This window comes from Oncorhynchus mykiss, chromosome 20, assembly GCF_013265735.2.
Source record: "Oncorhynchus mykiss isolate Arlee chromosome 20, USDA_OmykA_1.1, whole genome shotgun sequence".
NCBI lineage: Eukaryota > Metazoa > Chordata > Actinopteri > Salmoniformes > Salmonidae > Oncorhynchus > Oncorhynchus mykiss.
In genome coordinates, this window is record NC_048584.1 from 36,179,602 (window position 1) to 36,207,377 (window position 27,776).

The window sequence follows — 27,776 nt, forward strand, 5'->3', positions numbered from 1 at the left end:
GACTGTATTCTAAAAAACTCTCATTAATCATTAACTCACAGCCCTATGCGTTATCTTATAGCCAACTACCTCGCATCGTTTCGTGTTGATGACCCTGGTTCAAGAAACATTGGGTGTTGACTTGTAATTTCCTGTGAATTATTTATAAAAACCCATTCACATTCTGCTCGTACCAGGATTGATCCATTTGGGAGAAAAAGAAATCTCCAAATAGACATCACACTGGGCAGAAAACTGGTTGAATCAATGTTTCTACGTTATTTCAACGTGTAAAACTGATTCAATTTGAACAAAAGTCATGAACGTAAGGGAATTTGTCTTTCGCCAAACTTTGAACCTAAATCCAATGACATGGTGATAATTTGTTGTTGACGTTGAATTCACAGCAGTTGACAACTCCACCAAATGTAAATCAAAACTAGAAGTTGGACTGATGTCTGTGCCCAGTGTGATGGCAGGATGTGTATAGCATTTTACAGATCATACTTTACTCAGAACTTGTAGAGTGAGTTAGGTGCCATTTATTTTGAGAGTATGAGTTCCAGATAGTATGTCAACTCCTCCCAGTGGAATGCAGGGGAGTGTGAAATACATTACGAATGCCCTGGTACATTCACCACAACAGACAGCTTGTTGAAACACTTCTGATGGAGGCCCTCTAATAACTGATGAGTGCTGTGGTTTAGAGTGCTGTAGTATGTGTTTATAAGATTTGTAAGTGCTTAGGGGAAGATTGGGTTTGGGGAGAGAAACTCTGCAAAAAAGGGAGAGGTCAAAATGAGGTCTCTACTCCCTTCGCTGACATTACTCAACATATATTCTAGGTTGTGGACATATTTGTGCCTGGTAGAGAAAAACGGACAAATTTCAACTCACTTTGACCAACATCAATGAATAGAAGCAGGAGTGTTCCCTTTTGACACCTTGACAGCAAACTAGGCAAGTCAGTTAAGAACAAATTCTTATTTTCAATGACGGCCTAGGAAGTTCTGCCTGTGGTGTATTTCAACCTGACTTGTTGCAAATTAAAATCAGTGAGCGATGATGTAGTACACACACAATTTTATTTTTTGTTTAAGTTTTAATGTACTAAATAAAAGTTTAAAGTTCAATATGTTGCCATTGCATTTTCACCTCTACTGATAGTTTTGTCACAAAAAACTGCTACGTTAAATAGCAAATATGCCTACTCTGCAATGGAGGCTGGTGGGGGGAGCTGTAGGAGGATAGGCTCATTGGTCTTGGCACGTTCGCTCTAGCCAACAGCTTGTAGATACAGTGCGGGTAGGCTAGTCTACATGATGAGATTATTATGGATAGGAGTAAGAATATTTGTTTTTGTCAAATGGCAGTCATGAATCGATCAAAAGAATAACACCCTCAATATTTATTGGAAAAGAGCATCAAGATCACTGTGCACTTTCACCACCCTGTGAAGTTCATCATTTATTTCATCTGTAGCCTAATAAACTGCATGGATTCCCCAGTTGTAGTGGGAGGACCACACACACCATGTCATCGCGTGACTCCAAGTTTACTTCGACACGGTTGTTATATCAATATTTGTCAATCAATATTTGTGCATAAATTCCACCACCATTTCTCGCATAACACATTTTACAGACACGAAAAGATCCCGCCATGTCGAACGAACAAATGATCTGTCAGCGTTTAGAAAACTGTACTGAAACTTCCTGTTTCCATCACAGCTGTCGTGATTAAATTTATCAAAGGTGTGACTTTTCTCGCATGAAAACTGTATGGAAATGTAGTTAGAGTAAACTTTTTAAAAAAGCGGATAGGTTATTTATATCTACTTTAGTTCACCTATTTTACCTTTTTGGTTCAGCTATTTAACTATTACTTTCACATGTTTTTTTGTTTGATTTGGGTCACACATAATATGCATGTTTTGCATAGTTACATACTGTATCTCAGTCTAAACACATTGACAAACCCATTCCAGTTTAGCCCAGGAGGTAAATCAAATCAAATGTTATTAGTCACATGCGCTGAGTACAACAGGTGTAGTAGACCTTGCAGTGAAATGCTGAGTACAACAGGTGTAGTAGACCTTGCAGTGAAATGCTGAGTACAACAGGTGTAGTAGACCTTGCAGTGAAATGCTGAGTACAACAGATGTAGTAGACCTTACAGTGAAATGCTGAGTACAACAGGTGTAGTAGACCTTGCAGTGAAATGCTGAGTACAACAGGTGTAGTAGACCTTACAGTGAAATGCTGAGTACAACAGGTGTAGTAGACCTTGCAGTGAAATGCTGAGTACAACAGGTGTAGTAGACCTTGCAGTGAAATGCTGAGTACAACAGGTGTAGTAGACCTTGCAGTGAAATGCTGAGTACAACAGGTGTAGTAGACCTTGCAGTGAAATGCTGAATACAACAGGTGTAGTAGACCTTACAGTGAAATGCTGAATACAACAGGTGTAGTAGACCTCACAGTGAAATGCTGAATACAACAGGTGTAGTAGACCTTACAGTGAAATGCTGAGTACAACAGGTGTAGTAGACCTTGCAGTGAAATGCTGAATACAACAGGTGTAGTAGACCTTACAGTGAAATGCTGAATACAACAGGTGTAGTAGACCTTACAGTGAAATGCTGAATACAACAGGTGTAGTAGACCTTGCAGTGAAATGCTGAGTACAACAGGTGTAGTAGACCTTGCAGTGAAATGCTGAATACAACAGGTGTAGTAGACCTTGCAGTGAAATGCTGAATACAACAGGTGTAGTAGACCTTGCAGTGAAATGCTAAATACAACAGGTGTAGTAGACCTTGCAGTGAAATGCTGAGTACAACAGGTGTAGTAGACCTTGCAGTGAAATGCTGAGTACAACAGGTGTAGTAGACCTTACAGTGAAATGCTGAGTACAACAGGTGTAGTAGACCTTACAGTGAAATGCTGAATACAACAGGTGTAGTAGACCTTACAGTGAAATGCTGAGTACAACAGGTGTAGTAGACCTTACAGTGAAATGCTGAATACAACAGGTGTAGTAGACCTTACAGTGAAATGCTGAGTACAACAGGTGTAGTAGACCTTGCAGTGAAATGCTGAATACAACAGGTGTAGTAGACCTTGCAGTGAAATGCTGAATACAACAGGTGTAGTAGACCTTACAGTGAAATGCTGAGTACAACAGGTGTAGTAGACCTTACAGTGAAATGCTGAATACAACAGGTGTAGTAGACCTTGCAGTGAAATGCTTACTTACGAGCCCCTAAACGACAGTGCAGTTTCAAAAAATACGGAACGTCAGGGGTCACGGTGAGTTTCTCTGTGCATAGTTAGTTTGACCTGGGTTAAGACAAATGGTCCCTGGTCAACTGTCCCTGAGTGAACACACTTTGATTGTCTCTCAAATGGGGACCCTATTCCCTATGTAGTGCACCTACATGGGGATTAGGGTGCCATTTGGGACATAGGCCTTCAGTAGTGTTAATAATTAGTGATGTGTTCAACCACAACAGCTCTCTGGTCTGGCGCTACACTCACAGCCATCATCATCACATGTCAGGTAGCTGGGTATTCGTAGCTCGGTGTTCTTTTGAAACAAGGAGATTTAGATTTTTCATTAACACGTTCAACCCGAAACAATGTCCTTGTTTTGTGGTTGTCTACGACATTGGATGTTGTGATGAAGCATAATATGTCTGCTTGTGAGGTGCGGACATCTTCTTTTCCACACACCCGAGCATGTCTAGAGTTTGAAATGTAGGCTGATTTGATTATTTAGCTGATAAAGGATATCATTGCCAGTGGAAGGATATCAAGCCCTTTACAGCATACAGTCATGTTAAAACCACTCACTACACCAACAGACGACAGTCAAGATTTGAGAGCGTTAGTCTCAGGAAGACAAACTCTGAGTGAAACTGACTCATGCATTATCATGACAATATCTCTTTCTTTGTTGATTTGTCTTCTTTTCTCTTTCAAAGGGTAGAAACATGAGTCTCTAGTTAAAATGCGAAGTTGAAAACCAGGAGTGTTTCCCGACCCTCAAATAACTCCTGGTCTAGACAGAGACGGGTTCCCGGGTCGAGCTCTGAATAGGGCGGTAGGGTGACATGGCTGCATCTACTGTCACTGTGTGTTCAAGGCTGGAGTTACAGGTGGAGAGAGGGAGGTCCGAGGGAAGTGCCTCAACAGACTGAGGGTCTTCAGAGGAGATGATCATGGACTGGCGAAGAGTCTCCTCGTAAGTCGGAGGAGGCTGTAGGTACAGAGACATTTTATGAGATCAAATTTACTGTAATAAATCAATATTCTATGTATGAATATATTCATTTTTTATTTGACTTTGATCTCAACAGGGATTCCCATTGAGAGCAAGGTCTCTTTTACAAGGGAGCCCTGCAACATCCTTCTACAATTTCATTGATGTAAATGAGAATGTGTTCTTTGGTCAACTTACATGGTAAAATAAGGCTTGAATAAATCAATGACAAAATAGATATTTACATATGCAGTGAACAATACATAATAAAAATAGGTCCAGAACCCAGGAGTGACCGACCTCCGTTTCAGACTGTGTGGGGCTGATACCAAAGCGGTCGGCTATCATAGAGTGGATATGTCTCTGACGGTCCTTCTTACGGACGCTCTCGTAGGACGGAAGGCGGGGCAGGATCCCATCCAGGTGATAGCTGCTGGGCTTACCAATGATAAACAGCCTCCCTGGAAGCTGCAGACACACACCAAACATGTTTATAGGATATCACTTTTTCTATTTTTCAAGAGTTGATCTGATTGGTCAAAAGACCAGTTAGTGGAAAAAGATCAGAATTGGGCTGCCTGTGTAAACGCAGCCTAATTACAAACGGCACTGGGCATCAATAACAATGTGAAAGCAGCTCAGATGGTTTTTAAATAGAGATTATAATAGGGAGAAGTTAATTAATTGATTAATACCTAAATCTCTATGTGTAATAGGGGAGTGTGGGGTACGTTGAGCCACCCTTGTTTCTAGTAAATCATACACAAAATGTATAATTTTACAGAATATTTAGGAAGAGGTCATAATTTCATGGAGTTTGTGGAGGAAGTAACCACATGGAAAAAGTGTTTAAGCAAGTTAGGTACAAAAAACAAGCTTCTCTATAAGCTTCAATATGAGGTCCTAAACCTGGCATGAAAGTGCATCCTTGTAGCTGTGTGGGCTAATATAGTTCAAATGTTTGCCTTAGGGTAAATTGAGCCAATGGCCATGTGGTCATTTGAGTCAATAGTTTGAGTCAAATTGAGCAAATTGAAATGTTTTCTTCCCCAGATATGAGGTAACAACAGGGTCTTGCCTGTGTTAAAAGTGTTTTAAAAAGTATAAAGTGTTTGTTTTATGTTAAGCCTGTGTTAAAACCCTCTTGAGTCCATTTCCCCCCGTGGAAATATAATTAGCTAATTAAAAAAAATCCCCATAAAAATCTGTCTGTTAGGCTAGAGATCTCTATTATGGTTTTGCTCTACAACCGCCACAAGCGTCACATGACTCGTCTGAAGTCGGTACCGCCGATCTGCCAACTTCTGTCTGTAGTGTCCAAACGTTTTGGGCTACACACTAACATGACCCCTCTATGGAAATATGACTATTTCATTACATGTACAGTGCATGTCGGTTGTTTTGCTCTAGGACGCCGACAAGCCTCACAAGACTCGTCTGAAGGTAGCCCAGTACCAGTTTTAAAAAATGAATGGAAGTACCTTCTGTGTGGAAGTAGTTCAGTGCCTAAAAAAGGGGCTAAATATGTGTAAAAACAAATACATCTCCTGATCTTTATTTAATCTCTCAGATATAGGACATCTGTTTTTCCATGTACGAATCTGTTATTCATGCATTTCTATAGGCTAATAGCAGTAAGGCCAAATTCAATGTTTCATAAAAAAAAATAAAAAAAATACATTTGGGATACCAAATCAAATCAAATCAAATGTTATTTGTCACATACACATGGTTAGCAGATGTTAATGCGAGTGTAGCGAAATGCTTGTGCTTCTAGTTCCGACAATGCAGTAATAACCAACAAGTAATCTAACTAACAATTCCAAAACTACTGTCTTGTACACAGTGTAAGGGGATAAAGAATATGTACATAAGGATATATGAATGAGTGATGGTACAGAGCAGCATAGGCAAGATACAGTAGATGGTATCGAGTACAGTATGTACAAATGAGATGAGTATGTAAACAAAGTGGCATAGTTTAAAGTGGCTAGTGATAGCCTAAAGGGGTTGTCAAATTCAAATACATTTGGGATACCTAAAGGGGTTGTAAAATTCAAATACATTTGGGATACCTAAAGGGGTTGTAAAATTCTAAATCAAATAGCTAAATGATCCTTGGTATGGCCACCTTAAAACAATTTCATATGTTAGCTCAGTAGAACCCCACAGGCTTAGACAATAGAGTCTAGAGGGATAAAATATGATTGTGATTGTGTTGAATTGAATTGTGTTTGGGAAATAAAGGTAGACATGGTTTAAAAAAAGTAGTGGTCATATTTCATTCAGTACAGAAATGTGTAAGTGGCTTAACTTACCCCATACCCTGAGTAAGTTATGATGAAAAACCACTTTTTTTTGGACAAGCTATGTTTTCAAAACTGTAAAGTTGACATGTATTCTGATTATTACCAGGTATACACAGCATCCTGAAATATATGTAGATATCTTTGTTAGAAAGAATACCATACTTGACAAAGTGATGCTGAATGAACAAAATGGCTAAACTTACCCCACTCTCCCCTACTATGTAAAGACAGAGGGTTTTTTTCACCTGGGATCCAATGTTTCCATGGGCCATGGCAGCAGTATGTTCATTGTAGGGAGACACCACTAGAGACTGTCTTCTGTTGTACTGGGGTGGAGCATCCTGGGTAGGGAGAGAGGAGGGAAGACTGGTTAAAGTCTGTCTACACTACAGTGGAAAATTACATCTTACCAAAGTTCAGTCAGTGTAAAATAAAGTTATTCTATTCGGTTCTATTCTATTCTGTTCTATTCTATTCTGTTATATTCTATTCTGTTCTATTCTATTCTGTTCTATTCTATTCTATTCTGTTCTATTCTGTTCTATTCTATTCTGTTCTATTCTATTCTGTTCTATTCTATTCTGTTCTATTCTGTTCTGTTCTATTCTATTCTGTTCTATTATATTCTGTTCTGTTCTATTCTGTTCTGTTCTGTTCTATTCTTTTCTGTTCTATTCTGTTCTATTATATTCTGTTCTATTCTGTTCTATTCTGTTCTGTTCTATTCTGTTCTGTTCTATTCGGTTCTATTCTATTCTGTTCTATTCTATTCTGTTCTATTCTATTCTGTTCTATTCTATTCTGTTCTGTTCTATTCTGTTCTGTTCTATTCTATTCTGTTATATTCTGTTCTATTCTATTCTGTTCTATTCTATTCTGTTCTATTCTGTTCTGTTCTATTCTATTCTGTTCTATTCGGTTCTATTCTATTCTGTTCTATTCTATTCTGTTCTATTCTATTCTGTTCTATTCTATTCTGTTCTATTCTATTCTGTTCTATTCTATTCTGTTCCATTCTGTTCTGTTCTATTCTATTCTGTTCTATTCTGTTCTATTCTATTCCATTCTGTTCTATTCTGTTCTATTCTATTCGGTTCTATTCTATTCTGTTCTATTCTATTCTGTTCTATTCTATTCTATTCTGTTCTATTCTATTCTGTTCTATTCTATTAGGTTCTATTCTATTCTGTTATATTCTGTTCTATTCTATTCTGTTCTATTCTATTCTGTTCTATTCTGTTCTGTTCTGTTCTATTCTATTCTGTTCTATTCGGTTCTATTCTATTCTGTTCTATTCTATTCTGTTCTATTCTATTCTGTTCTATTCTATTCTGTTCTATTCTGTTCTATTCTATTCTGTTCTATTCTATTCTGTTCTATTCTATTCTGTTCCATTCTGTTCTGTTCTATTCTATTCTGTTCTATTCTGTTCTATTCTATTCTATTCTGTTCTATTCTGTTCTATTCTATTCGGTTCTATTCTATTCTGTTCTATTCTATTCTGTTCTATTCTATTCTGTTCTGTTCTATTCTATTCTGTTATGTTCTGTTCTATTCTATTCTGTTCTATTCTATTCTGTTCTATTCTGTTCTGTTCTATTCTATTCTGTTCTATTCGGTTCTATTCTATTCTGTTCTATTCTATTCTGTTCTATTCTATTCTGTTCTATTCTATTCTGTTCTATTCTATTCTGTTCTATTCTATTCTGTTCCATTCTGTTCTGTTCTATTCTATTCTGTTCTATTCTGTTCTATTCTATTCTATTCTGTTCTATTCTGTTCTATTCTATTCGGTTCTATTCTATTCTGTTCTATTCTATTCTGTTCTATTCTATTCTATTCTGTTCTATTCTATTCTGTTCTATTCTATTAGGTTCTATTCTATTCTGTTCTATTCTATTCTGTTCTATTCTATTCTGTTCTATTCTATTCTGTTCTATTCTATTCTGTTCTATTCTGTTCTGTTCTATTCTATTCTGTTCTATTCTGTTCTATTCTATTCTATTCTGTTCTATTCTATTCGGTTCTATTCTGTTCTGTTCTATTCTATTCTGTTCTATTCTGTTCTATTCTATTCTGTTCTATTCTATTCTGTTCTATTCTAATATGCTCTATTATTTTCTATTCTAATATGCTCTATTCTGTTCTATTCTATCTTTACAATTAGTAACGTAGCAGCAACAACAAAGGCATGACAACAGTTCAATACAAATCTCCAATAAATTAACCTCAAGCCAGATTACTCAGGCGGTGATGGAGTAACTTGGCTATAGAGCTGTAATTACATTTTCTTCATGCCCAATAATATACTCCACTCAATATACTCCAATCAGTCTTGTTAAGGGCTACCAGAGCTGTTCTCCTGATCTGATGCATGTTATGCACAATCGACCACACAATGGAAGATGCCTTTGCCAAAATCTACAGTTAGATCCAACCGTTTATTTCTTTATCCCTCTGTCTCGGCTCTGACACTCTGTTGCAGTCTCCCTACCGATAACACTATATGGGTTTTAACATGAGACATCATCGTGCAACACACAATCCCCTGGCAGCCTCCATAATATCACAGCATCATTTGTAATATAATCAACTAAATACTGTTTTAACGAAGCGACAGTGTTGATATTTTCAATGTTAATATTGAAAATGTTTTTCCTTGAATGAGTGGAAGGAAAGGAGTGGGAGGTAAATGGGGCTGGAGGATGGCCTGAGGCAAATGGGGCTGGAGGATGGCCTGAGGCAAATGGGGCTGGAGGATGGCCTGAGGCAAATGGGGCTGGAGGATGGCCTGAGGCAAATGGGGCTGGAGGATTGCCTGAGGCAAATGGGGCTGGAGGATGGCCTGAGGCAAATGGGGCTGGAAGATGGCCTGAGGTAAATGGGGCTGGAGGATGGCCTGAGGCAAATGGGGCTGGAGGATGGCCTGAGGCAAATGGGGCTGGAGGATGGCCTGAGGCAAATGGGGCTGGAGGATGGCCTGAGGCAAATGGGGCTGGAGGATGGCCTGAGGCAAATGGGGCTGGAGGATGGCCTGAGGCAAATGGGGCTGGAGGATGGCCTGAGGCAAATGGGGCTGGATATGGCCTGAGGCAAATGGGGCTGGAGGATGGCCTGAGGCAAATGGGGCTGGAGGATGGCCTGAGGCAAATGGGGCTGGAGGATGGCCTGAGGCAAATGGGGCTGGAGGATGGCCTGAGGCAAATGGGGCTGGAGGATGGCCTGAGGCAAATGGGGCTGGAGGATGGCCTGAGGCAAATGGGGCTGGATATGGCCTGAGGCAAATGGGGCTGGAGGATGGCCTGAGGCAAATGGGGCTGGAGGATGGCCTGAGGCAAATGGGGCTGGATATGGCCTGAGGCAAATGGGGCTGGAGGATGGCCTGAGGCAAATGGGGCTGGAGAATGGCCTGAGGCAAATGGGGCTGGAGGATGGCCTGAGGCAAATGGGGCTGGAGGATGGCCTGAGGCAAATGGGGCTGGAGGATGGCCTGAGGCAAATGGGGCTGGAGGATGGCCTGAGGCAAATGGGGCTGGAGGATGGCCTGAGGCAAATGGGGCTGGAGGATGGCCTGAGGCAAATGGGGCTGGAGATGGCCTGAGGCAAATGGGGCTGGAGGATGGCCTTCACTGTAACTGACTAGCATGTGATGCAAAGGAAAAACACACTCATGTAAGGTTATCTCAGATGAGTAGCCTTTGCTTGAATAAAAAACATTGCCGTATATTAACAGAAGAATATCAATGTTTTTGATACAACCAACCTAAAGGTCAAAGGAGTGTTTATCTGTGGTTGCATTCTCAATAGGGGAGAAAAATATGGAAACAAAAAGCAGGGGGTAATGATCTTAACCTTATCAAATGAGCTGCACACTGCATGCTCTCTCAGCTCTGTATCATAACAAATACAGAAAACAGAGTTGCACAGGGAAATATTATTCACGTAAACCTTCTAAAACAGCCACTATAGCCACTAGGGTTTGGCTGGGGTAGGCTGTCATTGTAAATAAGAATTTGTTCTTAACTGACTTGCCTAAATAAATAAATGATCTACTGTACTGTACACTATAGGACTGTGCTCTACTGTACTGTGATGTACCCTAATCTACTGTACTCTAAAGGACTGTACTGTACACTATAGGACTGTGCTCTACTGTACTGTGATGTACCCTAATCTACTGTACTCTAAAGGACTGTACTGTACTGTACTGTACACTATAGGACTGTGCTCTACTGTACTGTGATGTACCCTAATCTACTGTACTCTAAAGGACTGTACTGTACTGTACTGTACACTATAGGACTGTGCTCTACTGTACTGTGATGTACCCTAATCTACTGTACTCTAAAGGACTGTACTGTACTGTACTGTACACTATAGGACTGTGCTCTACTGTACTGTGATGTACCCTAATCTACTGTACTCTAAAGGACTGTACTGTACTGTACTGTACACTATAGGACTGTGCTCTACTGTACTGTACACTATAGGACTGTGCTCTACTGTACTGTACACTATAGGACTGTGCTCTACTGTACTGTACACTATAGGACTGTGCTCTACTGTACTGTACACTATAGGACTGTACTCTACTGGAAGTACTCTATAGGACTGTACTGTACACTATAGGACTGTACTCTACTGTACTGTACTCTATAGGACTGTACTGTACTCTATAGGACTGTACTCTACTGTACTGTACACTATAGGACTGTACTGTACTCTATAGGACTGTACTCTACTGTACTGTACTCTATAGGACTGTACTGTACACTATAGGACTGTGCTCTACTGTACTGTACACTATATGACTGTACTCTACTGTACTGTACTCTAAAGGACTGTACTGTACTGTACTGTACACTATAGGACTGTGCTCTACTGTACTGTACACTATAGGACTGTGCTCTACTGTACTGTACTCTATAGGACTGTACTCTACTGTACTGTACACTATAGGACTGTACTCTACTGTACTGTACACTATAGGACTGTACTCTACTGTACTGTACTCTAAAGGACTGTACTGTACTGTACTGTACACTATAGGACTGTGCTCTACTGTACTGTACACTATAGGACTGTACTGTACTCTATAGGACTGTGCTCTACTGTACTGTACACTATAGGACTGTACTCTACTGTACTGTACACTAAAGGACTGTACTCTACTGTACTGTACTCTAAAGGACTGTACTGTACTGTACTGTACACTATAGGACTGTGCTCTACTGTACTGTACACTATAGGACTGTACTGTACTCTATAGGACTGTGCTCTACTGTACTGTACACTATAGGACTGTACTCTACTGTACTGTACACTATAGGACTGTACTCTACTGTACTGTACTCTAAAGGACTGTACTGTACTGTACTGTACACTATAGGACTGTGCTCTACTGTACTGTACACTATAGGACTGTGCTCTACTGTACTGTACACTATAGGGCTGTGCTCTACTGTACTGTACACTATAGGACTGTACTCTACTGTACTGTACTCTAAAGGACTGTACTGTACTGTACTGTACACTATAGGACAGTGCTCTACTGTACTGTACACTATAGGACTGTGCTCTACTGTACTGTACACTATAGGACTGTGCTCTACTGTACTGTACACTATAGGACTGTGCTCTACTGTACTGTACACTATAGAACTGTGCTCTACTGTACTGTGCTCCAGTTTACTCTCCTTGAGTTTCTTACAATTGAAGAAAGGGCCCATAGACTCGTGACAATTTTACTTGCCATATCCCAACTCACTGGATCTGGATCTTGGGACCAACGTCCTGGCATAAATCTTGGTCTTGGCTCCTGGATAGCGCCTTAGTGTAACGTTGTGGGTGTCGTGAGTGGGACGTCAGGCGCAGGAAACAGAGAGTTCAATATAGTGCTCTTTTAATGCACACACGGCGAACAACGGGCACCCCACGAAACACTGGGTGCTCAAAACCAAAATGCCCCAGACACGGTGAACAACGGGCACCCCACGAAACGCTGGGTTCTCAAAACAAATGCCCCAGACACGGTGAACAACGGGCACCCCACGAAACGCTGGGTTCTCAAAACAAATGCCCCAGACACGGTGAACAACGGGCACCCCACGAAACGCTGGGTTCTCAAAACAAATGCCCCAGACACGGTGAACAACGGGCACCCCACGAAACGCTGGGTTCTCAAAACAAATGCCCCAAACACGGGGGGACGAAAAGTGTCCAGTAAACTCCACGAACATAGACCAACACGTTCGTCTACACCAAACACAAAGGCTACTTAATATAATGTTTACATACCCTACATTGCTCATCTCATATGTATATACTGTACTCTATATCATCTACTGCATCTTTATGTAATACATGTATCACTAGCCACTTTAAACTATGCCACTTTGTTTACATACCCTACATTACTCATCTCATATGTATATACTGTACTCGATACCATCTACTGCATCTTGCCTATGCCGTTCTGTACCATCACTCATTCATATATCTTTATGTACATATTCTTTATCCCTTTACACTTGTGTGTATAAGGTAGTAGTTTTGGAATTGTTAGGTTAGATTACTCGTTGGTTATTACTGCATTGTCGGAACTAGAAGCACAAGCATTTCACTACACTCGCATTAACATCTGCTAACCATGTGTATGTGACAAATAAATGTGATTTGATTTGATCTATCGTCCAGCCTACAGTAGCAGCCGATGTGTGGTGTTCAATGTAGGTCTACATTCCATGAGACTTTTGAAAAAAACATGCAGGGCTTTACATTAACCTGTTTATCCACTTCTCCTTCAGATAAGGAGGAGATGCTGGAAACCACTTTTTGCATAATCATTTCCATACCAAATTATGTCAAAATACAACACTGCCTCTTTAAGACAAGATATCTAGAAATGTACACGTTTTGTGTTCTTGGAGGAAGCAATCACTCCCCTAGTGCTGACTACGAATGATCTATAACTGGGCTAATAACTCACTAACTAGCAAAGGATATGAACAAAATGTGACTCACCACCTGGATTCAGTCTTACGTAGCAACATTTGAAATTGTGTTTTTTACATTGGATAAAAGCAGAGACACAGAGCTACAAAATGGTAAAATGGGAAAGTAATTCTGCTTTGAAAGTTGATCAACTTGTAAACTCACTTTTGAGAAAATGGCCTTTGAATGTTTTGGTATCTAGTGAAGAGCTCTTCTTTGTCTGCACCCATTCAGCATCGCTCACACCCTCTTAAAGGCTCCCGAGTGGCACAGCGCTCTAAGGCACTGCCTCTCAGTACAAGAGGTGTCACTACAGTCCCTGGTTTGAATCCAGGCTGTATCACCTCCGGCTGTGATTGGGAGTCCCATAGGGTGGCGCACAATTAGCCCTGTGTCGTCTGGGTTTGGCTGGTGTAGGCCGTCACTGTAAATAAGAATTATTTCAATTTCATGACGCTTTTTTGCAGATGTTTACTGACACCGGCCATATTCAACGGGTGTTTTACACACGTCACGTAACGGGTGCACGTTAGCTCTCGCTTTGATCTCAAAATAAACGCATCTACTCACGATCGCTCATGCTGTAAAAACAGTCCAGTTCAAAGTGAATGGCACAGATCCACATACGGCAATGGTCTATTTGCATATAGGCCTACTGCAGCTCTGATTGGTTATGGCGCACAAGTCTGTGTAGAGTACAGGCATGAGTCGTGCCTGTCAATTAAATAAAATCCTACTCTGCTGCCTTCTGCCTACAACAACATCTCTTGCATAGTTAGTTTTGTTTCAGTATGTTGCATTGAAAGTGGCTAATATTGCGTTGATTTGATCACAATTCCCACAGTAAAGGGAAACGTTGGTAGTGTTAACTAACGGGGAAAACTCTAGAAAGTTGAGTGAAGTTCAATCTCGTACTTCTCTGCGCAGGCTGATATTTCTTCTGCACTGCAATCCCGGGGGAGCTGCATGTCCACGGAAACGCGCAGTTTAGAGGGAACATTGGTTATATCCAGCTAGAGTCCTCTATTTATCTCTATGATTGACACTTGTCACCAAAACGCCTGTTATTTTGCCAAAAGAAAGATAGGTAAAATAATCATTTCCACATCTAACAACATAATTATCTAGATGCATATTTATTTAAATCTACAAGTTTCAGATTCATACAATCAACATGGAACATTTTACAGAGAATAATAGAGATGATATTTCTCAGAATTAAATATAAAGGTTTTGAAAATCTGGTTAAAAGTCATGTTTTTACAATTTTTTTAATTTGGTATGCCAATAACATTTCTAATCTGTAACAGAAGATTAATCAAAATGATCACTACTGTACACGGTTCTCCCTTCATTTAAACGTTTCCACTTTGTTTTGGTAGTAACAAATTTAGTGGGGTGGTAATGAATTCAGGTAAATATTTCAAATATGCAATAAAAAACAAAGTGTGTGAATAGTATATGTCTACTTCACATATGTTGGAAGATGTGTGCTGAAAGTTTGGGAGAAATACGATACAAATGTAAATTGATTTCCAACCCCCAATTTGCACAAAGTCTGTAGAATAGCCCATATACTGCATTACTTTTGACCATATACTGCATTAGCCCATATACTGCATTACTTTTGACCAGGGCCCATAAGGTCTGGTCTGCTTGCTGCATAAAAACAAACAGGAATCTCTCTTCACCTGAACTAACTTGGGAATCTAGTTTCATACTAGAGCAAACGTATAATCACATCATTCTCCTTTATCGCATCTCGCTCTTATTGGTTACTGAAATCCATTATTACACATTTATACAACGTTCCAAAGAGTTTACAGTACTCTATTGTACCTGTGTTCATATCGTTTTGTCGCAGTGTTTATATAATGGTTTATGGATGTTTCTCTTGCCTCGTTTACCAGACTCCTGTTACTGTAATCAGGCTCCCAGCTGGTGAACAGGTTCATGATATTGTAGCGATCTTCGCTATATGATCCACGTTACATTCCCACCAAGTGGGTTAACTCTATTGGTTGCGATGCGGTGGGTGTTTGCCTTTCACACCAGAGACCCGGGTTTGTAATGATAATGAGCTCCCTGGTAAGGCCTGACCTTGCAGCCTTAAAATAAGGGGTTGTAGCACATGTATAATACCATTATAGCCATTTGTAAATTACCTTATTGATGAGATTAGGGTAAACCCTATAGATGTTTATATCACATTTGTAAATGACTTTAGTGATGAGATTAGGGTAAGCCCTATAGATGTTTATATGACATTTGTAAATTACCTTAGTGATGAGATTAGGGTAAACCCTATAGATGTTTATATCACATTTGTAAATGACCTTAGTGATGAGATTAGTGTAAGCCCTATAGATGTTTATATGACATTTGTAAATTACCTTAGTGATGAGATTAGGGTAAACCCTATAGATGTTTATATCACATTTATGTCCTTACTGTACATATGTACAATATACACTAGGCGTTAATAACACGTTTCCCTGTTAATTACATATGTATAACATGCATAGCCTTCCTGTATAGACTTATAGTCATGCTGTCATGCTGCATACATTTTTTGCGTATGGGTTGTCCCGGGATTCGAACCCACTATCCTGTAATTGCAAGTGCCATGTCCTACCAACCGAGCTACTTATATCCTTACTGTACAGCGCTGGTTGGCCTGGTAGTTCGACACCCTGCAGCAGAAAGGGTCTTTCCTGTACAAGACCACCAGGAGCATGAGAATCACTACGAAGAACACCAGGCAGGACACTACAGAAATGAGGCAACAAGAACACAGACGTGACTACGAAGCTTTATAAAACATATCTGGCATTAATGTAAACATATAGGTTATCCATGATTCCTTTTTAATGTGTATTTATAACACATGCAAAACATACATAACTAAACGATCAACAGTTAGCCAGTCCTGTATCAGAGCAACAGGTTTATGTCGACTGAATATATATGTTCATGGATTAGCAGCAGCCTACTTAAGTTTTTGTGACTGCCATCACTCACCGGAGGCCACGATGACCGTTAGCTGATCCGCTGTCAGCGCAGGTGGGATAGTTGTAGATGCAGATAAAGACATATTGAACTAAAATCAATCAGCATGTAAACGAGGTTCCGCTGTGTAAACGGACCACATAAAAATGTTGGCTTTCACTGGCATGATATTAGGCTATTCCTGTCCAAACCAAGAAGATCAAAATAAATCGATTATCTTCCTCTTCATTCGAGGGCAGAGCCTGACACTGTTGTTAAATCCAGTTTAACTGCAGGATTCTGCCACCTATTTTGCTGCTTCGATTCAGCCTGGTCTCATAGACTAGACGTCACATAGTAATCTTAAATCAGGATACTCAAATTAGTATGATAAACTTTAAAAAATATATTTTATCTGACATTTTAGTCATTTAGCAGACGCTCTTATCCAGAGTGACTTACAATTAGTGTATTCATTTTAAGATAGCTAGGTGAGACAACAACCCATCACAATCATATCAAGTACATTTTCCCTCAACAAAGTATTGATCAGCAAAGTCAGTGGTAGTGGGATAAGATAGGTGTTTATTATATTATACTTTTTTACAACAGTTTTTTTTTTTTTTGGGGGGGGGGGGTATGGTCACATGAGACAGAAGGTTATTTAAAGGGATAGTTCACCCAAATTCCAAAAGTACATGTTTAAAAAAAAAAGAAGCAGTCTATGGACCAGGTATGACAGTTCTTAACTGACTTGCCTAGTTAAATAAAGATCAAATAAATACATACAAAACGTTACATTACTTCTCTGGAGTTACGTTTACTATATTACGTCTACCACTCAGTCCAGGTTGTTCGATTCTGCTGCCAGGGTGTCTTTTCGTAATGCCAGAGCGCGCTAGATGGAGAGAGGGGGGTATGCTGGGCAGCGTGTGCTCTGTGCTCTCCACAACAAAATACTACCTCGCAGACCTTTGCTAAAAAAATATAGGTTTGGCTATGGTACAGACCTTTCCCGTCTGTAATTTAAGATTTTTGTTTTACTGGAGATAAAAACTTTTCCCAGTTGTGAATGAGGCGCAGCCTACTGGACACACATGGGATATGTTGGAAATTACACTATATACAGAAGTATGTGGACACCCCTTAAAGTTAGTTGCTGACAGGTGTATAAAATTGAGCACACAGAAATGTAATCTCCATAGACAAACAACACGTCCCTGCTGCCATGCAGAATATCAGAAAGAGAATAGGGCCAAGGAGGTCAGAAGAGAACATTGTTTCCATAGGTGAATGTGCATCTAATATGAACCATGTGAAGGGATGGTGTGATTAATGGGGAATCAATCACTTGTCTCCACAATATCTGTGCCTCAGTCACCCCCTCCTTGGGCCTTGGGGGAGATTGTCCTCTCCCCTGGATCCCCCTTCTTTTTTTTTAGCAAGGTGGAGACTAAGTAACGAAATATGTCCTTTTGTGTTCTTAGTACTGAACAAAACAACACGTTCTTTATACTGGAGGCCAAGTGCTGGCACAGGATGTGTTGACGTTTGGAGCCAGTGTACGTCATCTCTGAGGTTGCACCTATCTTGAGATGGTATATAACCCAGAGGCTCACTCCACTCAGTGGGCTCTCACTCTGTTCACTTTTGTGTGGGTAAAATACTTTATCGATAAGTTATTTTAATAAAATTAATATCCTGATTGTTGATTGACCTTGTCTCTCCTCATTATTGATTCAAATATCTACCAGGTTCCAAAAATGCAGGTGTTTCAGCATAGCTCTGTGCTTTCTGTGGTGGTGGGGCAGCCAGTGGAAAATACATAGGTTAGGGGTTGGTAATGTTCTCCAGTTGCGCCGTGATAGGCTCAGTGTTCTGTCACTCATGGGGACACTACGTCACAGCAAAATCTACGGGGAGAGCTCGAAAATTCAAGCCTCTTGGATGTTGCCATAGCATTACATTAGGAATGCCCATCCAAGAAGGCTTACGGTACAGGGGACACAGAGGATACAGGGGACACAGGGGTATACAGAGGATACAGGGGACACATGGAATACAGGGGACACATGGAATACAGGGGACACAGGGAATACAGGGGACACATGGAATACAGGGGACACATGGAATACAGGGGACACAGGGAATACAGGGGACACATGGAATACAGGGGACACAGGGAATACAGGGGACACATGGAATACAGGGGATACAGGGGACACATGGAATACAGGGGACACAGGGGACACATGGAATACAGGGGACACAGAGGACACAGGGGATACAGGGGACACAGGGGACACATGGAATACAGGGGACACAGGGGACAGATGGAATACAGGGGACACATGGAATACAGGGGATACAGGGGACACATGGAATACAGGGGACACATGGAATACAGGGGACAGAGGGGACACATGGAATACAGGGGACACATGGAATACAAGGGATACAGGGGACACAGGGAATACAGGGGATACAGGGTATACAGGGGACACATGGAATACAGGGGACACAGGGGACACGGAATACAGGGGACACATGGAATACAGGGGACACATGGAATACAGGGGACACATGGATTTCCGACAGTTAAATGAGACAACAAAACATTATTTATTAAACACAGTGATATGGTTTTTGAACGTGATAGCTGTACCTTTAGTTTCTGGTTGACACAGCTTGTGTTTGCCATCAGCCAATCGCTGATCAAAGCACATGAACGCACACAACTCGTTCCTCCCGGTTTACAAGTAGCATTGTCAGAGTTTCCCACTTCTGATGAATGCAGCCTTAGTTGTGGTCCCGTGACCTCCCTTCTTGTCCTCTGATTCTCTGTTTCTCCCTCTGCACACAAATTACTTAATACATGTATGTGTCCAAGCACTCGTGTGTATGCTTGTTCCCCCTACATCACACTAATTACTGAAATATATCTGTATGCTTGTTCCCCCTACCTCACACAAATTACTGAAATATATCTGTATGCTTGTTCCCCCTACCTCACACTAATTACTGAAATGTATCTGTATGCTTGTTCCCCCTACCTCACACAAATTACTGAAATGTATCTGCATGCTTGTTCCCCCTACCTCACACTAATTACTGAAATATATCTGTATGCTTGTTCCCCCTACCTCACACAAATTACTGAAATGTATTTGTATGCTTGTATGCTTATTTGTATGCTTGTGCTTGTTCCAGGCTGTATCATAACCGGTCATGATTGAGAGTCCCATAGGGCGGAGCACAATTGGCCCAGTGTCGTCTGGGTGTAGGCCGTCACTGTAAATAAGAATGAGTTCTTAACTGACTTGCCTAGTTAAATAAAAGTAAAAAAAAAACACACAAAAAAACAGCTGTTGCCCCTAGTGCCTGGTTTCCAAGTTATCTCCTATGTCAAGTACTGATTTGTATCAGGGGAGACCTGGCTGGCCATCTAAGGCCTACACAGCAAGGACCTGATCAGCAGTTCAGCTTTGGAGACTTGTGGGAGAATTGGCTTTTTGAGGTTTTTGTATTTCTCTTTTACTTATCCAAGTACAGAAATTCCATAGAGATGTTTCCCCTTTCACAAGGGAGACCTGTCTCAAGATTAATACATTTCCCCTAAGGTCAAATACACCGTTTCAAAAATAAACTTGTATCACATTTTGTGTCGTGACTACCATGCAGTGTGATGTACGTGTCACAGCGTGGAAAAGGACAGCTTCAAGGTCTTATCTCCTAAGGGATGATTTTCTCCACATAAGTTGCAAATCAAAGTTCCAGCATGTTCTCAGTTCACATTCTTACATCAGTGTTGTAATTTGTCATTTGACTTTTAGCTCATGTTCTCAGTTCACATTCTTACATCAGTGTTGTAATTTGTCATTTGAATTTTAGCTCATGTTCTCAGTTCACATTCTTACATCAGTGTTGTAATTTGTCATTTGAATTTTAGCTCATGTTCTCAGTTCACATTCTTACATCAGTGTTGTAATTTGTCATTTGAATTTTAGCTCATGTTCTCAGTTCACATTCTTACATCAGTGTTGTAATTTGTCATTTGAATTTTAGCTCATGTTCTCAGTTCACATTCTTACATCAGTGTTGTAATTTGTCATTTGAATTTTAGCTCATGTTCTCAGTTCACATTCTTACATCAGTGTTGTAATTTGTCATTTCACTTTTAGCTCATGTTCTTTTACATTGAGCTGTAAAAATCATGCTGGTTAAAACCAGAGACATACGAACGAAACAAAACAAAAAAGGTCACAGGAAGTGATGCAGCCCATGAAGCAGGTGCCCATTTTCTCAAGATCTCCATTTCAGCTTCACCAAACTCGATAAGACATGTGCTCTCACCAAACAAAGCCATAACACCTTCTGACACAACCTGGGATCCACCATGTCCCCAGACTGCATTCACTTGTTGGTGGGTGGCTGTCTGCAACACAAAAAAAGGGGGTTTACGTTTTCGTAATCTTGCTGCTGAAGTTATTTCCGGTTGCCCCTTTGAATATGAACTTGTGTATTTTATTCAGAATATTATAATATGTTATTTACCAGGTCAGTTTCTTGTGAGAATGCCAAATGTTGTAGTGACCTATGCTGCATAATGTTGTAGTGACCTATGCTGCATAATGTTGTAGTGACCTATGCTGCATAATGTTGTAGTGACCTATGCTGCATAATGTTGTAGTGACCTATGCTGCATAATGTTGTAGTGACCTATGCTGCTTAATGTTGTAGTGACCTATGCTGCATAATGTTGTAGTGACCTATGCAGCATAATGTGGTAGTGACCTATGCTGCTTAATGTTGTAGTGACCTATGCTGCATAATGTGGTAGTGACCTATGCTGCATAATGTTGTAGTGACCTATGCTGCATAATGTTGTAGTGACCTATGCTGCATAATGTTGTAGTGACCTATGCTGCATAATGTGGTAGTGACCTATGCTGCATAATGTGGTAGTGACCTATGCTGCATAATGTTGTAGTGACCTATGCTGCATAATGTTGTAGTGACCTATGCTGCATAATGTTGTAGTGACCTATGCTGCATAATGTGGTAGTGACCTATGCAGCATAATGTTGTAGTGACCTATGCTGCATAATGTTGTAGTGACCTATGCTGCATAATGTGGTAGTGACCTATGCTGCATAATGTTGTAGTGACCTATGCTGCATAATGTTGTAGTGACCTATGCTGCATAATGTTGTAGTGACCTATGCTGCATAATGTTGTAGTGACCTATGCTGCATAATGTTGTAGTGACCTATGCTGCATAATGTTGTAGTGACCTATGCTGCATAATGTTGTAGTGACCTATGCTGCATAATGTTGTAGTGACCTATGCTGCATAATGTTGTAGTGACCTATGCTGCATAATGTGGTAGTGACCTATGCAGCATAATGTTGTAGTGACCTATGCTGCATAATGTTGTAGTGACCTATGCTGCATAATGTTGTAGTGACCTATGCTGCATAATGTTGTAGTGACCTATGCTGCATAATGTGGTAGTGACCTATGCTGCATAAAAAGTGTATATTCTAACACGTCTTATACTTTTTTTTTGTCTCTTCACTGTGAATAGTGTGTGTGAGAGAAAGAGAGAGAGAAACCGAGAGTGAGAGAGAGCAAGAGAGAGAGAGAGTTCATAGCTGGTACACACCACCAGAGGGCCTTGTCTTATCATTTATGTTCTGTAATTCGCTGGAAGGCACCTTTCATCACGATCAAAAGTAAAACAATTAATGTAATGCTATTATATTCAGAATTGTGTGCTACATTGAACTTAGAAGGATTTTATTTGTGTGTCTATTTTTTTACCAATAGTGTTTTTTTATTATTTCAGTTTGGATAAAATCAAACGTGTCTACTTACATTTGTCTATGGATGAGGATTCATGAAGAAGCTTTGCATCATAGAATTAGAAATTAGAATACTAGAATGAACACAAACCTTGTTGTGATGTTTGTGACTAGAGGGAGTAGCTTACAGCTACGATTGGAAGTGACTTTTCACAGCCGGTTAGGAGATCGTTTTAGCTGACCCTTTTCCTAACCTTAACTTAAATCTCCTAACATGCCACGTTAATTATCCTAGCCTGCTGGGTAAAAAACTAACTTCCGGTCATAGCTGTAGCCTACCACCTCTTGGGGTCAGCAGCATCCCACCCTGTATCCCACTGCTGGCTTGCCTCAGAAGATACAGTAGGGGTTGGTCCCTGGATGGGAGACCAGATGCTGCTAGAAGTGGTGTTGGAGAGCCAGTAGGAGGCACTTTTTCCTCTGGTCTAAACAAATGCCCCAGGGTAGTGATTGGGGAAATTGCCCTGCGTAGGGTGCTGTCTTTCAGATGGGATGTTAAATGGGTGTCCTGACTCTCTGTGGTTATTAAAGATCCCATGGCACTTATTGTAAGAGTAGGGGTGTTAACCCTGGGTGTCCTGGCTAAATTCCCAATCTCGCCATCATACCATCACAGTCATCTAACCATCCCAAGCTTACAATTGGCTCATTCGTCACCCTTCCTCTCCCCTGTAACTATTCTCTAGGTTGTTGCTGTAAATGAGAATGTGTTCTCAGTCAACTTACCTGGTCAAATAAATAGTCAGAACCTTTTCTGATGGTATAAAGGTTAGGGAAACCATGGTTTGCCAGTGCAGTGATGAGACATTGTGTAAAACAATGACTTTGAAGAATTGACCTGCACTGTATGTTTGTTAGCTAGTCAGTTTTAGACAAATGATTACATACATTTTTCAAATTAACTGTCAATATTTAAACATTCAAACAATGTAGTACATCCACAGCTATAAACTGGCTGAAATCAGTTGATGATTAAGTGATAATGCCCGAGAAGCCGGTGTTTGGAGGATATATTGGCACGGGTGATGTTAGGCCTTATCACTTCTATACAATGGATTACCAACATATTCAAATAATGATTGACATATTTTCATTAAAAATGTTATTTTGGTGAATTTATTCATCGTATTTCATCCTTCCACAATATATAATCCCGACACAAATTTAGGGTAGCTACCCACGCCGGCTGGTTGTTTGTTGTATCGGTTCGGTTGCTATAGACGCAACCCAGTCATTCAGTCTTTTCGTTCTGTATCTGTGGAAGTAATTCGTTCCAAATGTTCCATTGCCATACGGCTGGCAAAGATCTTATCCCTTGCTAGCCTAGCCTAGCCAACTACAACTAACTTACAGTCACCTCAAAAAGTGCAGACAGAATAACAACAAAGTAGGGTCATTTGCATTTGTTTAAGCTGTTTTCTAATGACATTTATTTGGATACATCCATAACAATTAGCTAATGAGGCGCAATTTTGCCTGTCATAGAAAATGTGCTCAGTCATCAGGACACCGTTGTTCAGAGGAGCTAGCCAACAACACAGCTAACACAATCACTTCAAACTGAAGCTGCAAAGACTGCAAACTTGTTGCACTTCATTTTGTTTTACCTTTTTTCAATTGACAATTCTTTGTATATATCCATAAAAATGATGCCAGCTGATTCATGATTTAGACTAGCTGAGAAACGCTGCCTGAATGTCTGTCTTGTCCTGACTCCCGACACGTGTGAGATGTGAGATGATGTGAGATGATGTCTAAATGTTTTTTATAGTGGAGATAAAGTTTATAAATTGCCTGGCTGGGCTGATGAGACAGTGGATTGTGCAGACAGATGGACCAGAGTAAATTGGCATTTTAACACCATTGATTTAACCATTGGTAACTTGTGGAATAGACACCGGCTGGATTGTGGTTTTAACCAATCAGCATTCAGGATTAGACCCAGACGTTTTATTATAGGACTTAAACAAGTTATTTATGCAACAACAACTGATATTGTGTCATAAAAATAATAATAAATGTTTATATATATATTTTAGAGGCTATTTATACAGTATACAACCTCCATAAACTGTATTTATAATTAGGCCTACATGACAATATTTTGATAATAATTCTATTACACAATTTCTGATATATCACATGCATTAAAATCAGGATAATGCCTCTACTGCTATTCATTCCAATTAGACCGGTTTGGATTTCTCCCTGACCAATATGGCTGCAATTTCCTTCCCAACCTGGATCTTAAAGGGTTTGTGACATAGCCATTCTAGTAATTTAATAGGATCTCTATGCTTTGAATTCACACAAATAGCCTAGCTATAAACCCCTTTCCATAAAAAAAATAAATATTTACATGCTAGAACTGATACACATAAGAAATACTGGCAACAAACGCACTGGAAAAGGGTTTAAATCGACTTTAGGCGCACTAGATAAATTCCTTGGTAGAAGTGGTTCTATATTAAGCTAACATATAGAATTATTTTAAGATGGTCATTCTACGGATCATTTAGCTATTTGATTTTGAATATGAGGACCCCTCACACACGTTCAAAAGTTTGGAGCCACTTAGAAATGTCCTTGTTTTTGAAAGAAAAGCAATTTTTTTGTCCATTAAAATAACATCAAATTGATCAGAAATACAGTGTAGACATTGTTAATGTTGTAAATGACTATTGTAGCTGGAAACGGCTGATCTTTTATGGAATATCTACATAGGCGTACAGAGGCCCATTATCAGCAACCATCACTCCTGTGTTCCAATGGGACGTTGTGTTAGCTAATCCAAGTTTATCATTTTAAAAGGCTAATTAGTAATTAGAAAACCCTTTTGCAATTATGTTAGCACAGCTGACAACTTATCCTGATTAAAGAAGCAATAAAATGGGCCTTCTTTAGACTAGTTGAGTATCTGGAGTATCGGCATTTGTGGGTTCGATTACAGGCTCAAAATGGCCAGAAACAAAGACCTTTCTTCTGAAACTCGTCAGTCTATTCTTGTTCTGAGAAATGAAGGCTATTCCATGCGAGAAATTGCTAAGAAACTGAAGATCTGGTACAATGCTGTGTACTACTCCCTTCACAGAACAGTGCAAACTGGCTCTAACCAGAATAGAAAGAGGAGTAGTAGGCCCCGTTGCACAACTGAGCAAGAGGACAAGTACATTAGAGAGTCTAGTTTGAGAAACAGACACCTCACAAGTCCTCAACTGGCAGCTTCATTAAATAGTACCCGCAAAACACCAGTCTCAACGTCAATGGTGAAGAGGCGACTCCGGGATGCTGGTCTTCAAGCCATGTACATGGTTGTGTGTGTATATATATATATATGTGTGTGTGTGTGTGTGTGTGTTAATTATTTGATAAAATATTGATTTTACTGCTATAGCCCAAATAAACACATTACATAACACATTCATCAATTGCAAAACAGACAGTCAAAAAATAAATCATAAGGGGTAAGTTTTCAAGTGTCGGGTAGCAAAGCTCTACACTGGAGTCATTGCAAATCAAATTGTGCCACTTGTACCCTACCGTGAGCTGCCGCAAATAGATATTTAAATAGCCTATAACTTCAATTTAGGCTATTGCAGCCTTGTGTTATCATGCAATTAATGACCATGTTTAAATTAAATTGGAAGCAATTGTGGTCATGGTCACAGCTCTATCGCAATTGCCGATCAGAGTACATTAGATTGATGGTAACAGTCTGTCATATTAGGCTACATGCAAACAAAAACAAAACACTGGCTGTTGTTGACAAACGTATTCAGTTCATATCAATGGCATATTAATAACATTTGATGGAAATTACGACCCCGTCCTCAGTAGTCAATTCCAGCACTAGCCTAGGCCTACAGAGTAATTAATGGGCAACACGAGCACTCTTGGCTCTAAATCGCATCGCTGTTCACAACACTATTCATGATGAATAAATGAGTCTGTCAATTTAAATTAAGCAAGATGCTAAAGCGTTCAGCTTACATTTTACCTACATCTTTACCTAGGCTATCTGAAATTAGATGTAGGACCTATCAAGGACTAGGCTACTTGTTCTAAGCAAAAGCAAACCATGGTGTAACAGATGTGAAACGGCTAGCTTAGTTAGCGTGGGCGCTAAATAGCGTTTCAATCAGTGACGTCACTTGCTCTGAGACCTTGAAGTAGTAGTTCCCCTTGCTCTGCAAGGGCCGCGGCTTTTGTGGAACGATGGGTAACGATGCTTCGAGGGTGACTGTTGATGTGTGCAGAAGGTCCCTGGTTCGCGCCCGGGTATGGGCGAGGGACGGTCTAAATTTGTACTGTTACATTGGTGCCGTGACCCGGATTACTGGTTGCTGCGGAAAAAGGAGGAAGGTCAAAAGGGGGGTGAGTGTAACAGATGTGAAACGGCTAGCTTAGTTAGCGTGGGCGCTAAATAGCGTTTCAATCAGTGACGTCACTTGCTCTGAGACCTTGAAGTAGTAGTTCCCCTTGCTCTGCAAGGGCCGCGGCTTTTGTGGAACGATGGGTAACGATGCTTCGAGGGTGACTGTTGATGTGTGCAGAAGGTCCCTGGTTCGCGCCCGGGTATGGGCGAGGGACGGTCTAAATTTGTACTGTTACAATGGCAACGTTTAATTACAATCATAAACCCAGATTTTAGTCAGCAGCCCAGGTCTATTGAAAAGTCAATCACGCAAATAGGCCTAGCTATTTGCATGATCCATTCAACGATTTGTAGTCCTGGCTCATAATACGGCACAATTGCAAGAACATAACATTAAGCCAGTTTTTTTTATTTTTTTAACGTTTGTCCAAATGTTTCTTGCAAAGAGATTTCGAGATCCTCTGTCCAACTTTCATCACCCAAACTTCTGTCGGATTTATCTATAGTTATGCACATGCGCAAACGGGATATATTTACAATCATAGATAGCATTGGTGGAAAATGATCAGGACCTTTTCCCGATGGCGATGGAATTTAGGCTTTAAATGGTTTAGGGAAACCGAGTTTAATAAAGGCGACATAGGCAAATTCCTTTTTAAGTTACATTGGCTCGCAATAATTATTATTTTGACGGAAAACTGAATTTTGCGTTTTACATCGACATTCCTTCCTAATTCATTCAATAACGTTATGGAAAAAGGATAGGACAGTGTCTCTAGAATCTAGATATGTGACAAGTAATAGCCTAGGCCAGAGCCACGTATTTAGAAATAAAATACATGTATGGCTCTGGCGTAGGCAACGACTTTTGTTCAGAGGGAAATTTAAAGGCAGTCCATTGGCTGTCGGATAAACTCAACGACAGCGTTTTCCTAAAGGAGATTACTGATTGGTCTTGTCACCTGTCAGACTAGAACCCTTCACCATCAACTTCAGATCAACTT

General features: G+C 40.2%; 1 protein-coding gene across 1 annotated transcript; it reads right to left on the reverse strand.

Moving 5' to 3' along the window:
* Positions 1-3,178: 3,178 nt before the first annotated feature.
* LOC110499429 lies at positions 3,179-16,849 on the reverse strand. Its single transcript, XM_021576570.2, has 5 exons — positions 16,566-16,849; positions 16,204-16,313; positions 6,797-6,892; positions 4,543-4,710; positions 3,179-4,239 (listed from the first exon to the last, which is right to left on the reverse strand). Exons 1-5 carry the CDS (start codon positions 16,636-16,638, stop codon positions 4,042-4,044), a joined length of 645 nt encoding a protein of 214 aa, XP_021432245.1. The 5' UTR covers positions 16,639-16,849; the 3' UTR covers positions 3,179-4,041.
* Between the last annotated feature and the right edge of the window lie 10,927 nt (positions 16,850-27,776).

Excerpts from the sequence above, each read along its gene's own strand:
- LOC110499429 (XM_021576570.2), bottom strand. The coding sequence starts at position 16,638 with ATGTCTTTATCTGCATCTACAACTATCCCACCTGCGCTGACAGCGGAT. Across the intron at positions 16,314-16,565 it reads AACGGTCATCGTGGCCTCCG|TGTCCTGCCTGGTGTTCTTC; the intron begins GTGAGTGATGGC and ends TCATTTCTGTAG. Across the intron at positions 6,893-16,203 it reads AGGCCAACCAGCGCTGTACA|GATGCTCCACCCCAGTACAA; the intron begins GTAAGGATATAA and ends CTCCCTACCCAG.